The sequence below is a fragment of the Chironomus tepperi genome, unplaced genomic scaffold, assembly GCF_022539635.2.
Source record: "Chironomus tepperi strain 1889 unplaced genomic scaffold, CSIRO-AGI_Ctep_v1 contig_172, whole genome shotgun sequence".
NCBI lineage: Eukaryota > Metazoa > Arthropoda > Insecta > Diptera > Chironomidae > Chironomus > Chironomus tepperi.
In genome coordinates this window covers 697,300-711,549 of record NW_027226294.1, presented here as the reverse complement: position 1 = coordinate 711,549, position 14,250 = coordinate 697,300, and the positions used below count along the sequence as shown (strand labels likewise).

Below are 14,250 nucleotides of genomic sequence, written 5' to 3'. Positions count from 1 at the left end.
ATTTATGTCCAACATGGACAACTATTTGCAGTACTGACTTAGTATCGATTGAGACTTTCTCGAAGCAACATTCACTATGGATGATTTAAAGTCATTCAATTTCTCTGCAGAAAATATCGACTCACCAATCATAGAATTCTTAAGGAATAAGACGATTTTTCTAACAGGTAAGAGCACGTTCAATACTCATGAGAATCAATTTGCTTTAAGCAGGTACTCTGTTTTGAATAAGAAATTTCTGTATTTAAATCCAGGTGGAAATGGCTTTGTGGGAAAAATTTTGATTGAAAAATTATTAAGATGTGATGTGAAAAAAATTTTCATCATGATGAGACCCAAAAAGCAAAAGAATTTGCATCAACGATTTGAAGCTTTAATAGAAGATCCAGTAAGATGAAATGTGGAAGGGATTGTTCACAAATGACGTGTTTAATCAAATCTATTTCCGAGCGGCACAACGCTATGAAGCGCACTTTTTGCCGCAAAAATGTGTTGAAATCAGTCAGAGGTGCGCCAGAGTAATTTTGTGTCTTGCCGTTAATACGGCGACGTAGTATTACTAAAGCATTAACGTTGTGCTTTTCGGGATTTTTAGTGGAATATGATGCGATTAATCGACCATATGAAGAAAAGCGCCTTTGAGTAAGTGGGGATGGTGACGTATAGTAGACTACTTGCAGCATGTTCCACTCAAATGACCATTTAAACATGGACGTCATTGATGAACGATCCCCAAGTTAAAAGCACTCTCAAGAATATAACTTACAATAATTTGATTGTCAATAGATATTCTCAAAGATATCAAAAGACGGAGAACGATACTTTAAGAAATTATGTTTAATTTATGGAGATCTTCAAAAGATTCAACTTGGAATGTCTGAAAATGATGAACAAATGGTAATGAATGAAGCTGAAATTTTCTATCATGTTGCTGCCGATGTAAGATTTGATGAAAATTTACGAGAATCAATTGAAATAAATGTCAGAGGAACAAGAGAAGTTATTTCATTAGCACGAAGAAGTCGAAATTTTAACGTAATTATATATGTCTCTACAGCATTCTCTACACCGTCATTCAATGTTCACGAAAAATGTAAGTTATAAATAATTAAACATCAAATGAAAATCTCTGGTTAATTACGGAATTATTAATATGTTTGTTAAAGTCTACAATCCAAACATTGATCCTAATCTTATGATAAAAGTTGTTGAAAATCTCAAGACAGATGAAGACATTGAACATTTTGAAATTTTAGGTATGAATACTAATTTCATTATGCCTGTCATATTATCTAATTAATTTCATGTTTTCTGTTAAAAGCACGTCGAATAATCCAACCATATCCTAATACTTATTGCTATACGAAATCATTAGCAGAACAAATTGTCAAGGAATGTGCTAAAGATCTAAATGCTGCTGTCATACGACCTTCCATAATAACGGCAACATATTTAGATCCAATTCAAGGCTACACAGATAATGTATACGGATTGAATGGCGTTCTTGTTGGTGCAGGTGCAGGAGTGCTTAGAATTTTTCGTATAAATAATAAGCTGAAGAGTAATATTGTACCCGCTGATTACGTCATCAACCTAATCTTGGCCATCTCTTTTTACACGATGACAATGAAAAAGTATTAAATATCAGCTTTGTCATATAAATCCATTGAAATAATGAGATTGAAAAAATAATCGTTAATCATTTGTGTATTTACAGCAATTTCAATTTTATTCGCCACACTGACGCTTATGCTGAGGATGCAAATGTACAAAATAATCACGATAATGGAGCAGAGCATCAACATGACTCTCATTTAAATAAAGTTAATGGTTCTGGTGGTAAAGATGGTGATGATGATAATAAAATTAGAGTGTACAATTTTAGTTCAAGTGATGACAATTTCGTCACGTATGTGTCATATGAATGCACATTTACATTTTCAGTTCTGTAAAAATTAGTTTAAATTATTATAATTTCATTTCTATTAGATGGGCTGATGTGAAGCGTATAACATCATCATTGGCACATAAAAATCCAGCAAAACGAGGATTATGGATTATCACATACAATACAACCCAGTCAAAACTGATTGTGAAATTATTGCGTATCATTTATCACATCATTCCTGCAATTATCTTTGACATGATTCTTTACCTTAACAATAAGAAGCCAAAGTAAGTAATGAAGCCTTTCATGGTACTAAAGTTGTGAAGCATTTGGGATATATTACTGACTTTAGCAGTAATGTGCTTTAAAGGTGGAAGCATAGGAACCTTAAGTAAACTTTTTTGATTAAATTCATGTGAACAACCCCGAATTTTCCTAATTCTTTTAGGATGTTTATAATAAAAATTCCTATGTTGCTTTTGTTACAGACTTCTAAAGCTGTACCGGAAAGTTGACAAATTTGCTGAGGTCATTGAGTTTTTCACAAACAACCAATGGCACTTTGATGACGATAATGTAATTCGTTTATGGAATTCGTAAGTTAATGTTTGCTTTATCTTTTTACTACATTACGTAGTCAACACATTGACATAAGCTTTCCATGTCTTTGATAGAATGACTTCTTATGACAAAGAACGTTTTCCATTCAACCTTTGGTCAATTGAGTGGGAAGATTTTTTTGGTAAGCATGACTTAATACATGTTTATATTCACACATGCATCAATTGTATATGTTTGATATTCCAGCCGTATATACATTGGGATTAAGACTTTATATCATGAAAGAATCATTGGACACATTAAAGGATGCAAGATTAAAGTACAAAAAAATGACAATCATACATTACTCTATGTTATTTTGCATATATTCTGTATGTTTTTATTGTGGCTATAAAATATTGAAGCTTTACGGCTTATTGGATCATATTCCAGCGTTAAATATTTCAAGTAACACTGAATTCACGTTCATGAAATATGATTCTGAATAGGATTGTCACGAAAATTATTAACGTATATAACGTGAGTTAGTACGTAATGTGTGTAAAATGATTTTCTTGTGGGTGTTAAAGAGATTTACAATAAAAGTACATTTAAAGCCTTAAAACATTCCTTATTCCCTTCAACAATATCTATTCTCAGTATTTTTATTCTCCTTGTGAATGAAGCATCAGATTTGTGAGAGAATAAAACATATCAGCTGTTTTATTGATTCATGAGCATGAGCAACAATTTTTGTCCTTCTTCTTCCTTTCAGCACATCTCTCGATTCTTAATGAAAATGTTCAAATTGCAATTGAATGATTTTTTTCATCCGAAAATTCAATTTTGGAAACAGCTATTATAATAAACTGCAATTAACACCATTCAACCTCATAAACCGGAATGTTTCATTATTTTAAAGCACTTGTCAGGATGACAGAAAACTCATTAAAATTGGCAAAACATTAATTTAATGACTGTCATTGCGAATAAAATTGAGTCTAATGTGAAAAATGAATTAAAGGTCATGAATGGAAAGCTTCACAATGTTTTCTCTCTTTCTCCTTCTCTCTTCCAATGTTTTTGTCTGTTGAATGTTACATTAAAACAATGAAATATGCAACAATGAAAGCTTTTTTTCGCTCTCATCGTACAAGCTTCATTCACAATTATTTCTTCCTTATTCTCGGATAGACTAACATTTATTATTTTGGTGAAACATATGCTGTAAAAAGGATAAAATTATATATTTTTTTTGTAAATTTATGGTGCTTTAAAGAAATGTCAACAAGTTTTAAGCAAGCTTTGCCAAACTTTAAATAAATCAAAGTGAATAAAATTAAAATTAAAAATATTAAAAGTAGGACAACAATTGGATGAGAATTAGGAAGCATTACGAAATATTTTTTGTTTAAAAATCATTGTTGTCAGCAGTGAGATTTTGAAGTGATCAGACGTACATTTATTCTTTCTCTCTATCCCTATCCAAAAATAGAGAACAATATTTTTTTAATTCCTACGTAAAAGGACGGTCAAGTTGTTATAATTTTGTTTAGTGAATGAAAATTTAAAGCACAGTGAAGTGATGAAGCTTTAAATTGAGTACAAAATTGTGCGGAAACATAATTCATTCTACCTTCCCTCACGTAACACATTCAAGACGGAATTTTCGAATTCCATTGCAGCACAATATCTAATTTATATTCTATCGACGAGCTTTAAAGCCTTTTATAATAAAAAATAAAGAGGGTGCAAACATAAATTAATATAACCTTTAATTAATAAAATGAGTGACATGAAGAATGGAAATAATTCAATAAAATATAACACCATGCAACGTCAGGTAAGAAAATGAAGAAAATGTTCTTTCAATAAATTTCTCCTCTATTCATTTTCAATATCAATCAATTTATCTTCCGTGATGGAGAAATAAAAGGAATAAGTGCTTCGAAAGAATAGAACACGGAAAACTTCTTCTTTTACTTTTTTAAATTTTCATCCATTCCAATCTTAAAACATTTTATTCTTCTCGTTCTTTACATTTAGGGTAGTGACGATTCAGTTGAAGTTCATGCTTTTGATGATTTGAATTCGCTTGTCAAGGTAAATCAGATTCTTCTCTTAAATTCGATGCGCTTGTATAACAACTTCACATAGAATTTTGAATGAGGTCGTTCAAAAATAAACTTTTGGATTGTTAAGCATGTCTCATTCCTTTTTATTTATTATTCTACAAAATGTGAATCAAATGACTCAAAGTAGGTGACGAATTCCGTATAAAATTCTTGCGGAGTCATACCCGATCGACACATATTGTAGAAGAACTACTTGGTTCTATGTATACTGACTCGTCGTAATAATGGTAACGGATGACAACAATTCAATATGTGCAGATCAGGGTAATCAACTCTGACCCTAACAAGCAAAGAAATCGCCTTTAGGTGGTATTTTTGTGCCATTAAAGCATTCTCTATGCATGTTTGTATGAACTTCGAGTAATTACACGGAACGCTGCAAAATGAAGCTTTTTGACGAGTTCCTCACTAAATGTGGGACGTCATTTGTAAACAAACCCCAACTGTCATCAGTAAAAAAATTGAGTGACTCGAAATAAAGTTGAATGAATTACTGGATAAATATTTTATAGTGATTGAAGTGATTTGTCTAACTCTTTGTGGAATTTAAGTCAATATACGCTGCACAAATTTTTACGACTCGTCAAGTGAATTCTTGTTTGTAAAAATGCAGTTTCATCTTTACATTTTATGCTGAGAGCAAAGTAATAAAAAAGCACAGGAATTGATTAAATTTATCAAAGTATAAAGTGAACATTTCAACTGGTTAGCGTCAATTTGTACTAAAAACATCAAAAAAATGAAATAAATTTTGAAACACGTCATTCCGAAAATTTACTGTGTGTAACTGGATATAAAATATGTAAAAGAAAACATTGGTATTGAAACAGCAGATGTAAAAATTTATGTTTGTAAAAAGCTACTGAATTTATACAAACGTCACTAAAATTAAAATTTTATGGAATTTAAACTAAAAATTTTGCTGATGAGCTTTTAAAATTTTAAACAGAACGATCTGATCTGGACATTAATGCTTTAGACTCAACTCTTTTTAGTTCAGTCATATGGAAAAGGAGTTGTACAAAGATGATGTTTTATGGCTTGTTAGAATGAAAATCGATACTGACCTATCAATAGCTTATCATTAAGAGTCCAATTGTATGAAACATTGCCATATTGTGGAGTAACCCCCAATAGTTCTGCGAAAAAAAACATAGGACATGTGCTTGAGTCCACCTCGAGATACAATATTCGGAATTATTCCTTTTGTATTAGATCAATCCCTTCCCTTTTTCCAAATAATTCTAAAGTTTTGTTCATAAATCCCCTTAAAAAGTCTTGTTACGCCTCTGGCTGTATTACAAAAAATATAACCCTCAAAATCTGAAGAAAAATGAATAAGAATTTAAAGAGAAAAGTTTGTGTGTGAAAAATCATTGCCATAAATCAGAAATTAAAGTAGCGTGAAGTGAACGTAATAAATATGTGAAGAATAAAAGTGCAATGAATCAAGTGAATTAAATTCATTTTATTTGTGGCATAGGAGGCATTAGCATTCAAAAGATTAATCGATTTTCTTCTTGATTCACATTTTCACTTCAAACAAACACGTCTGACTCCAATGGTTAGTTATCCTACTTGTGGGAATGTGATTATGTGATGAATCGAAGGAGTCAGGACAATAAAACTAAAAATTCCATTTTCAACCTCATCCCTCGTAATTCATTTTATACTTCATGCTCATATAGGAGTAATAGTTAAGTCCTTTACACTTCATTCTATTGTTCCCCCCATATACATTAGTACGAAATATGTAAAACTGGAGGGAAATTCCATCCATTCCATTTTGATATTGAAGTCATTCACTGTGGTATTTTTTCCGCAAGAATTGCTATACGTAATACAACTAAATTCCTTATTCGCAGAATGAAAATGGATATGAAGAATCGGAATCCCTTTCGTCTCTATCAGCAACATCTTTCAATTATATTAATTCAATTGTCGGCAGTGGTGTTATAGGTAATATTAAGGAATTTCATTATTATTTATATTCAATAGCTTAAATATTTTATCGTGTCTTTAAATAGGAATACCGTACGCTCTTGTCCGAGCTGGATTTGGTCTAGGGTTAATTATATTGGCAGTCGTAGCGCTCGTTACGGATTATAGTCTGACATTGATGGTATGTAAAGAAATATAAGTCTTGGAATCTTTAATTAAAAGTTTTATCTTTCATTCGTTCTTCGTCTTCCTTAACATCTCTTTTAATTTAATTTCCTCGACCCTTTTTATCAATTTTACAAATTCCTCTATCCTCTTTAATACTATCCACATCATATTTTCATACAGATCAAAACTGCTCATTTATCTGGTCGATTTACTTATCCTGGCGTAACTGAGAGTGCTTTTGGAAAAATTGGATATTACTTGCTATCGCTTTTACAATTTATGTATCCATTCCTGGCAATGATTTCGTATAATGTCGTTGTCGGTGATACACTATCAAAAGTTCTGATACGATTCTATCCACATCTTGGTGCATCAATGGGTTCCGTACGATTTTTTGTTGTCTTTCTTGTTACACTGGTACGTTTTGTAAATGACATTTCAATTGACACTTTAACTTTGTTTTTTTAAACATCTACTAACATGACATGATTTTAACACTAAATATTGAACGCTGGAAGGATTTAAGGATAAAATTGAATTACTCTTTATTTACAGTTTGTGACAACGCCACTATGTTTATATAAGAACGTTTCTCGTCTTGCTAAAATCTCGTTTATAAGGTAAGATGAATCAGATGAATAGATTTTATCTCAGTAATTGCTTGAAAGATTGAGAATCTCAATGGATTCGAGCATGTATGTGTTCATATTGTACAAAAAAAATGAATTGATTTCCGCTTTTTTAATGTACATTTTATCTTTCCATTTCATTTACTACCAACGCAACAATCTAGTCTTGCTTCTGTTATACTCATTCTTCTGGCAATAGTCTACAAATTATTCAATGGTGATTATGCTAATGTGTAAGTATGAAAGCGGAAGGTATGATTTATTTTGGAAACTTTTTCTTTCTATTTTTATTTTTAAATACCTACTTTCATTCCATTTCATCTTTTAATGCTCGTTTGACCTTTTGAATACACTTTGTGCTGTCTATTAATAGATACAATAGACTTATATGAATAACATTGTATGGCAAATTTTGTAGTTGTATAAATATAGTTTAATTAAAACTACTTTTTTACGGATTTATAAATTCACAATGATGTTTATTCTTTGAAGTTCAAAAACAGAGTGAACTTTTATTTGAAAAGGGGGTTCAACTATGCACAATAAATATTATTCAAAACTCAAATGAACGTTATGACAGCATAGTTGTGAAACAGGTGTCTGTGAATGTGTAACTATGAAGAATCTACTAAAGCTCATAAAATCACCAGCACATGTTTGCTTTTGTTTACGATTCAAAAGGGAAAGTTTGTATTTGTCATGGGACAAATTTGGCCTGATTAAAGTATAACACAGATATCAACCCTTTATGGAATGAATGAAAGTATGTTGAAGTTTCTCGTAACTCCTTCTTGTTCATATATGTTTATAATTTTCACTTTAAAAAGTATGAATTAAGGCCATTCATTTCTTAATGAAATTTTCTCTCATATTTTATTTACTCACTAATTTGCTTACATTTTCTTGCTCCTGTACATCTGAAAAGAAAAGTTAAGACTTTTTTTTTTTCTTATATAAATATTTTAACTTAATGAAAACTTTGCAATGCAGCCAACTTTCCATCATACTTCCAAAGATAGAGAAGTTTATGAATAAATTTTTAACGCTGCCAACACAACAAAAAGGCAAAGGGCATGATATAAAAACAGATAGGTCGCATATTAATATTAATGCATTACCATATGTCTCGAAAATTTGCAATGCTCAGATAGGTTTGTTGTTAAACTTTGGAAGCAATCTTTTTTTTTTCCAAAAGTAAATCTGTGCTTCTAAAGGACTTTTCTTTATTCCCTTAATGCTCCAAAGGTTAAATTCATGTTTAAGGTTAATGCTGGTGAATATTATTCAACACTCAGACAAACTAACATAATTTAGATGGAAATTCATAAGTAGTCTGAAAACAATTTCTTCTTAAACTTTCAACTTTTAAAGGTCACATGCTGTAGGCATTGTATTGTGTAATGTAAATATTTGACAAATGTCCATAAAAATTTTTAATATCCAATGAGGTATTTTTGTGAAAAAGGTGAAAAAACAATCACAGGAGAGCTTTTGATTATCCTTTCATAACAACAAATTGTATGTGGATTCATACATTTATTGTATCCATGATTTAAGTACTGACTATATTCAAAGGTGATACGAAGTGGTTCGTTGGATCGTTGAATTAGTCGTTTAATTCTTTGGGATTTAATTACTGCACACCATCAAGCAGTCATGGGTTCGAAACATTAGATAGAAAAGCTTCGCTATGTAAGCAGCAGGTAGTAATATTCTTGATATAGTGGTTTAAATCCCACTTTGAGCTGTAGGCTCTTTTAGCTGAGCAATATGTTTGTTAAACATTGTCACTTGCATGCTTGCAACAACCCTGACGATAAATGATACTGTAAAATTGAAATCAATGTCTCAACACTTCCCACAATTATGCTGTTGCTTTAGTATGTTCTTAATGAACATCATTCACAATACATCCTCATCTCCTCCCTCTATGTCAGAGGTGGGCAGCTCAATGTATATATAGAACAACGATGATAATCAATCACAGATATTCATTTGAACTATTAATTAATAATTGCGTTGATCAGAAGATATTATTAAATAATCTTTAAGGGATGTGACCTTTTAATTAAATTAATATTCAGAGTTTTAGCTTGCTCCAATGATCAATCGAAACTACAGAAATTTAAAATCTACAAGATAATTAAGGAACAATTTCTTTCATGTTTATGGAATAAAATTTTTTATTTTTCTCCTCCTTATTTCCTCGAGCATAAATGCACAATAAAAAAAAGAGCAAGAATATGAAAAAGATTCATTAAAAATTGTATCTTCTGTAGATTGTTTTCTCTTCTATAAAGACTTTATCTTTTTGTATGTAGAACTTTCATGCTTTTGTGGGTAGAGAAAAGCATTCATAGAAATGAGTGTATGACGATAGAAAGGTTGTTAAATAACGATTAAATTAAATATCATGCTGTGCATATTCTTTTAACACATTTTGTGCTTCCTATATCTATACAGCTTTTATTTTTATTTTATTTCACATTCCCTTTTCTCACTTGATTCTAATTTTATTCTTCTGTTTACAATAGACCACGTCCAAAAGACGCTTATGCTTTCGCACAACCAGACATCTTGCCAGCAACAGGAATTATTGCTTTTGCATTCTTTTGTCATCACAGCACGTTTTTAATTTATCAATCGATGAAGGACTCATCATTGGAACGATGGGAGAAAGTAACTCATATTTCAATAAGGTATGTTCTTCCTTTTGTCAATTTTATTGGGTTCCGATTTTTTTTTCACTATATAAATTGATGTCAGGAACATAAATTCAATCACATCCGATATTTTGACAATTTTTTAAAATACAATTTTTTTCCACTATATCACTTCTGTTACTGCTTTAATATTGGGAAACTGAAAGTTTTGCATGGGTTGTTGCTACGTTGTTTGGCATTGTAGGATATGCCACATTCACCACACTTTCACAAGGTAATTTTAAAATTGTTTTTTCTACATTATTGTATATGAGCACAATATTTCCACTACTCGAGAAGATTAATTGGAATTTGAGTTCTAGATCAAAGCTTAAATTATGCTCTTCAGCCAGCCACATATGAAAATGTTTAGTAATTTAATTCTTTTTACATTATAAATGCTTATGACAGGCGACCTTTTAGAGAATTATTGCTATGACGATATGAATTTGGCGAGAGTACTTTTTTGTGTTAGTATACTGCTAACGTTTCCGCTCGAATGCTTTGTTGCACGGGAGGTAAGTAGCAATAATAAAAAAAATATATAAGGAGCTAGTAATGAAAGGCTCTCTTGCATAATTTTATGTCTTGCAAATTTCTCTATTTATAAACTCAACCTTCTTTTTTTTCTATTCTTTTTTCCATTTCCATTTCCTATCAATTTGTTCCATAAAATTCATTCATGCTTCTTCTACCGATGAATTATGCAGATTATTCGAACGCAAATTAAACGATTCTACTCCCATGAACTTGTTGAGTATGACAAGAATGTTGATCCAAAGGAGGCGAAGGATGAAGACGGTGTACGTTTAAATTTTTAATCTTTAGCCATTAATTAGCGAATGAACAAGGAGAAAAGATTTATGTGAAAATTTTATATTTTATTTGCTTTGTGTATTTTATTGGAACAAGAATGTGGGGCAATTTATGTTCTATCTATATAATCATGTACATAAATTTCTCGGAATTAAGGATATTATTCAATTTTGCTACAATTTTGTGTGAAGCATTGTTACACTACTAAGGATTTATAAAGTTGTTCTGCAGGCATTACTTATTTATGCTTGAATACTTCAGTGAACTCTTAAAGTTAAAAGCATATTGTGTATTAAATTGTCGAAAATCCGACCCAAACTGACTTGATTCTAGCATGAGGCTGGATTTCATCAAATGTGGCATGAAGCCTATGGGGTGGATTTTCGGCCGTTTCTATCTCTTCTGGGTACATGCATTGAACAGTCGGAATATGTGTCTCCCGGCCGATTCAGTAAACTAGAGTCATGCCTTCTTAAGACCACATTTTGCTCTTTTCTTCGCCATGTGCTTTCCGGGATATTAGGATAGTTTAAAGCATTATAGTTTTCTCCTGACAAACCTTAGTAAATTCATAGTTAACGACGGAACTTCAAGCATTCAATATTTTTAAAAGTAGAAATCGTTCATTATAATCGGATTAGATCTAACTAAAACTAAAACAAGCAACATGTTCAGAATTGTTAATGCAGCAACAGTAAATGACGCTTGTTAGCTATAAAAAAAGCTCTTCTAAATTTTACACTAAGCTTGAAGCAATAAAATGAAAAATTCAATTGTTTTACGAAAAAGAAACATGAGCTTTATTACTTAACACGTCCCAAGGCAACATAAGATTTATATTCACAGTGTTTCAAATTTAGAAACGTTTTGACATAGCTTGTTCATCTCATTTAAGGATGATTAAGGTATCATTCAATTCATTTTGCGAGCTTACATAATGCTCTGAATAATATTTAATATTAGAATTTTAATACCCGGCCAGCACAATGTGTTTGCTAGGACACCGTTAAGTCGCCGTATTAATGGATAGACACGAAGATACCGCTCTATGAGCCGCTCGGGAAACAGTTCCATTGAAATACTTGTAAAATTGTGTTCCTTTTCCTAAGCTCCATACGGGAACCTAATGAAATTCAAACTCTGTATAGCTTACAAATGGAGCCTTAGTTCACTCGGATTCATATGCAAAGAGGGCGTAATTAGGAGGGTGAGAGTGATGGAACTAGTCCAAAACCATACACAAAGCATAAACATTATGTTCGTCGACTACATTCCTGCTTCAAATGGATTATTGTCGCATCAATATCCATCACTTTATTTCTATACAAGTCTTTATTCTCTTGTGAAAATGCGCTAATAGCCGTAAGACTTACTGTGTGCTTTTCATTAAATTCAAGCAAAAATGAAAAGTTTACAGTAAAAATAAGCGAGAATTTGTTTAATCCTTTATGTTCTTTTTTTCTCTTCTCTGCCTTTTTTCAGAATAATTTAATAATCACATTATTTGTCGTCTTTGCTGCATTCTTCGTATCACCGACAAGCGAATGTCTTGGACCTATACTGGAAATAAACGTGAGAAAACTTTTCTATCTATTCCTATTAAAAGTTTTAAATTAAAAAAAAAATGCAGCACTTGAAATGCTGTGAAAGCTATAGATTATAAAATGACGTTCATTTCTGTTTTGGATGTGTAAAGCTCTTGATGCTACTTTTTCATTCATTTCTTAGGGACTGTTAACTGCAATACCATTATCTTACATTTTGCCGGGATTAATTTTCATAAAACTCGACCCGCATTCGTTATTTAGTCGTGAAAAGCTTCCAGCAATTTTTCTCGTTGTGTTCGGCTTGGCTGTGTCTATATCAGGTAAGCTTTTTTTCCCCATTTACTGATGTTATTGTTTGAAATATTACTTATTGCCTTTTTTTCTCATCCACAATTTTTTTCACACTTCCATTTTTTTTATCTAGGCGTTATTGTTCTTCTACCAAGCTTATTTGATCCCCAACTTGATTGTAAGTATTTTCCTTCATTTCTTTTGTTTTCCAATCTTTACGGTATGAAAGCTCATACCATTGACGCAATATTTCATTGCCATAGAGCCCATAAGCACATTGAATGTATCTTTAAATTGTATTCAAATAGGTTCAACGGGAATTATATTGGGTTATTGTAAGGATGACGATGTAACGACATCAATAAATGCAACCGCAAATCCAATGGCACGACTTCCATTACCAAAATTTAAAACTTAAATCCATAAAAAGCACTCTTTTGGTGTCATGTGAAAAAGGGATGAAGCTAGTAAGGAAATTGGATTTATTGCTGCATTAACAAATGAATATTAACGTCTATAGATGCATCCACACTTTTATAGTTTTACAAAATACATACTCACGCAAATTTAATTTTAAATACTATATGAAGGAACTGCTCCTTAAAATTTTCAAATGGCCAAGTAACTTAGTGGAACAATCTGAAAAAATCAAAGTCATATCATTTTTCTGTAGTGGACATGGACGATGAAAAAAAATATTGATAAATTTTGTAAACAAATGACTAAAAAACTTTTATGAACTTTTATTAGAGTTGAAGCTATATAGAATGAAGTTGAACAGAAGAAATCTATTTACATACATATATGTAGAGGAACGTTATATTTGCACCAGAAAATATTCATAATGAAGATAGAAAGAATCAAAATGAATTTCTCTTCTGACAATCTCTATTTTTTATTCTAATAAGATGAACTGAATCCTCGGGATGGAATTCCATGATGAAAAATGCTAAAATGATTCCCAGAATTAACATTATGAATAGTTGAGAAGATAATTTCATACATATTTGATATGTTCCAATGATTTTTTATATGTAGATGCAACAATTGTTAGAGACTATAGTAGTATCCACTAAGGTTTCCCGAAGTCTCTGTCTCGACATCGGGAACCCTTAGTATTCAGTAAAGTAAAAGAGGGTCCTCAAATTAAATAGGATCAAAGGATCATTTTGGATATATTAACCGAGCGACGCAAATAAAGAAGTCTCTGTCATGGAGCATTAAGGCTCTTGTCTGACATTAATCGGAAGCCGTCCTATTTAATAGCTATATGAAAGTCATACGGAAGGGTCTTTCATTTGGTGTAATAAATGAGCTTTACTAGAGCTTTAAAAGCTCGTTAAATAATCTTGTTCATTCGTGTCGCTCTGGTCAGGAGATCTATAATTAGTCACGACAGACAAATGTAGGGAACTATACTATTAATTAAAAATATCATCCAAATGATAAGCAAGACTAGATATCTCCATGAATGAAAAAGGCTCTAAAAGGTCAGCTTTAATCATCCTTTCAAGTCCCAAAAATAGCATTATCAAACTTGTCAAAAATTCCATCCCCATTGGTGAAATGTCTTCTTTGTATGCACTTGAAATA

At 31.4% G+C, this 14,250-nt stretch overlaps 2 protein-coding genes across 2 annotated transcripts; both read left to right on the top strand.

The window, feature by feature from the left end:
* The first annotated feature begins 76 nt into the window (after positions 1-76).
* Positions 77-2,937, top strand: LOC139088907 (fatty acyl-CoA reductase wat-like). The gene is made up of 10 exons (XM_070638257.1): positions 77-167; positions 255-388; positions 787-1,093; positions 1,167-1,256; positions 1,322-1,634; positions 1,718-1,909; positions 1,990-2,175; positions 2,377-2,484; positions 2,563-2,630; positions 2,696-2,937. The coding sequence occupies exons 1-10, from the start codon at positions 77-79 to the stop codon at positions 2,935-2,937; spliced, it is 1,731 nt and encodes a 576-aa protein (XP_070494358.1).
* Positions 2,938-3,670: 733 nt separating this feature from the next.
* LOC139088950 (putative sodium-coupled neutral amino acid transporter 11) lies at positions 3,671-13,956 on the top strand. Its single transcript, XM_070638314.1, has 15 exons — positions 3,671-4,271; positions 4,475-4,531; positions 6,429-6,522; positions 6,591-6,685; positions 6,853-7,089; positions 7,228-7,292; positions 7,466-7,534; positions 9,836-10,000; positions 10,171-10,238; positions 10,415-10,521; positions 10,714-10,806; positions 12,302-12,391; positions 12,548-12,686; positions 12,791-12,835; positions 12,966-13,956. The coding sequence occupies exons 1-15, from the start codon at positions 4,215-4,217 to the stop codon at positions 13,073-13,075; spliced, it is 1,491 nt and encodes a 496-aa protein (XP_070494415.1). The 5' UTR covers positions 3,671-4,214; the 3' UTR covers positions 13,076-13,956.
* Positions 13,957-14,250: the final 294 nt, after the last annotated feature.

Excerpts from the sequence above, each read along its gene's own strand:
- LOC139088907 (XM_070638257.1), top strand. The coding sequence starts at position 77 with ATGGATGATTTAAAGTCATTCAATTTCTCTGCAGAAAATATCGACTCA. Across the intron at positions 2,176-2,376 it reads CTTAACAATAAGAAGCCAAA|ACTTCTAAAGCTGTACCGGA; the intron begins GTAAGTAATGAA and ends CTTTTGTTACAG. Across the intron at positions 2,631-2,695 it reads TGAGTGGGAAGATTTTTTTG|CCGTATATACATTGGGATTA; the intron begins GTAAGCATGACT and ends TTGATATTCCAG.
- LOC139088950 (XM_070638314.1), top strand. The coding sequence starts at position 4,215 with ATGAGTGACATGAAGAATGGAAATAATTCAATAAAATATAACACCATG. Across the intron at positions 6,523-6,590 it reads TGTCGGCAGTGGTGTTATAG|GAATACCGTACGCTCTTGTC; the intron begins GTAATATTAAGG and ends GTCTTTAAATAG. Across the intron at positions 12,687-12,790 it reads CTTGGCTGTGTCTATATCAG|GCGTTATTGTTCTTCTACCA; the intron begins GTAAGCTTTTTT and ends TTTTTTATCTAG.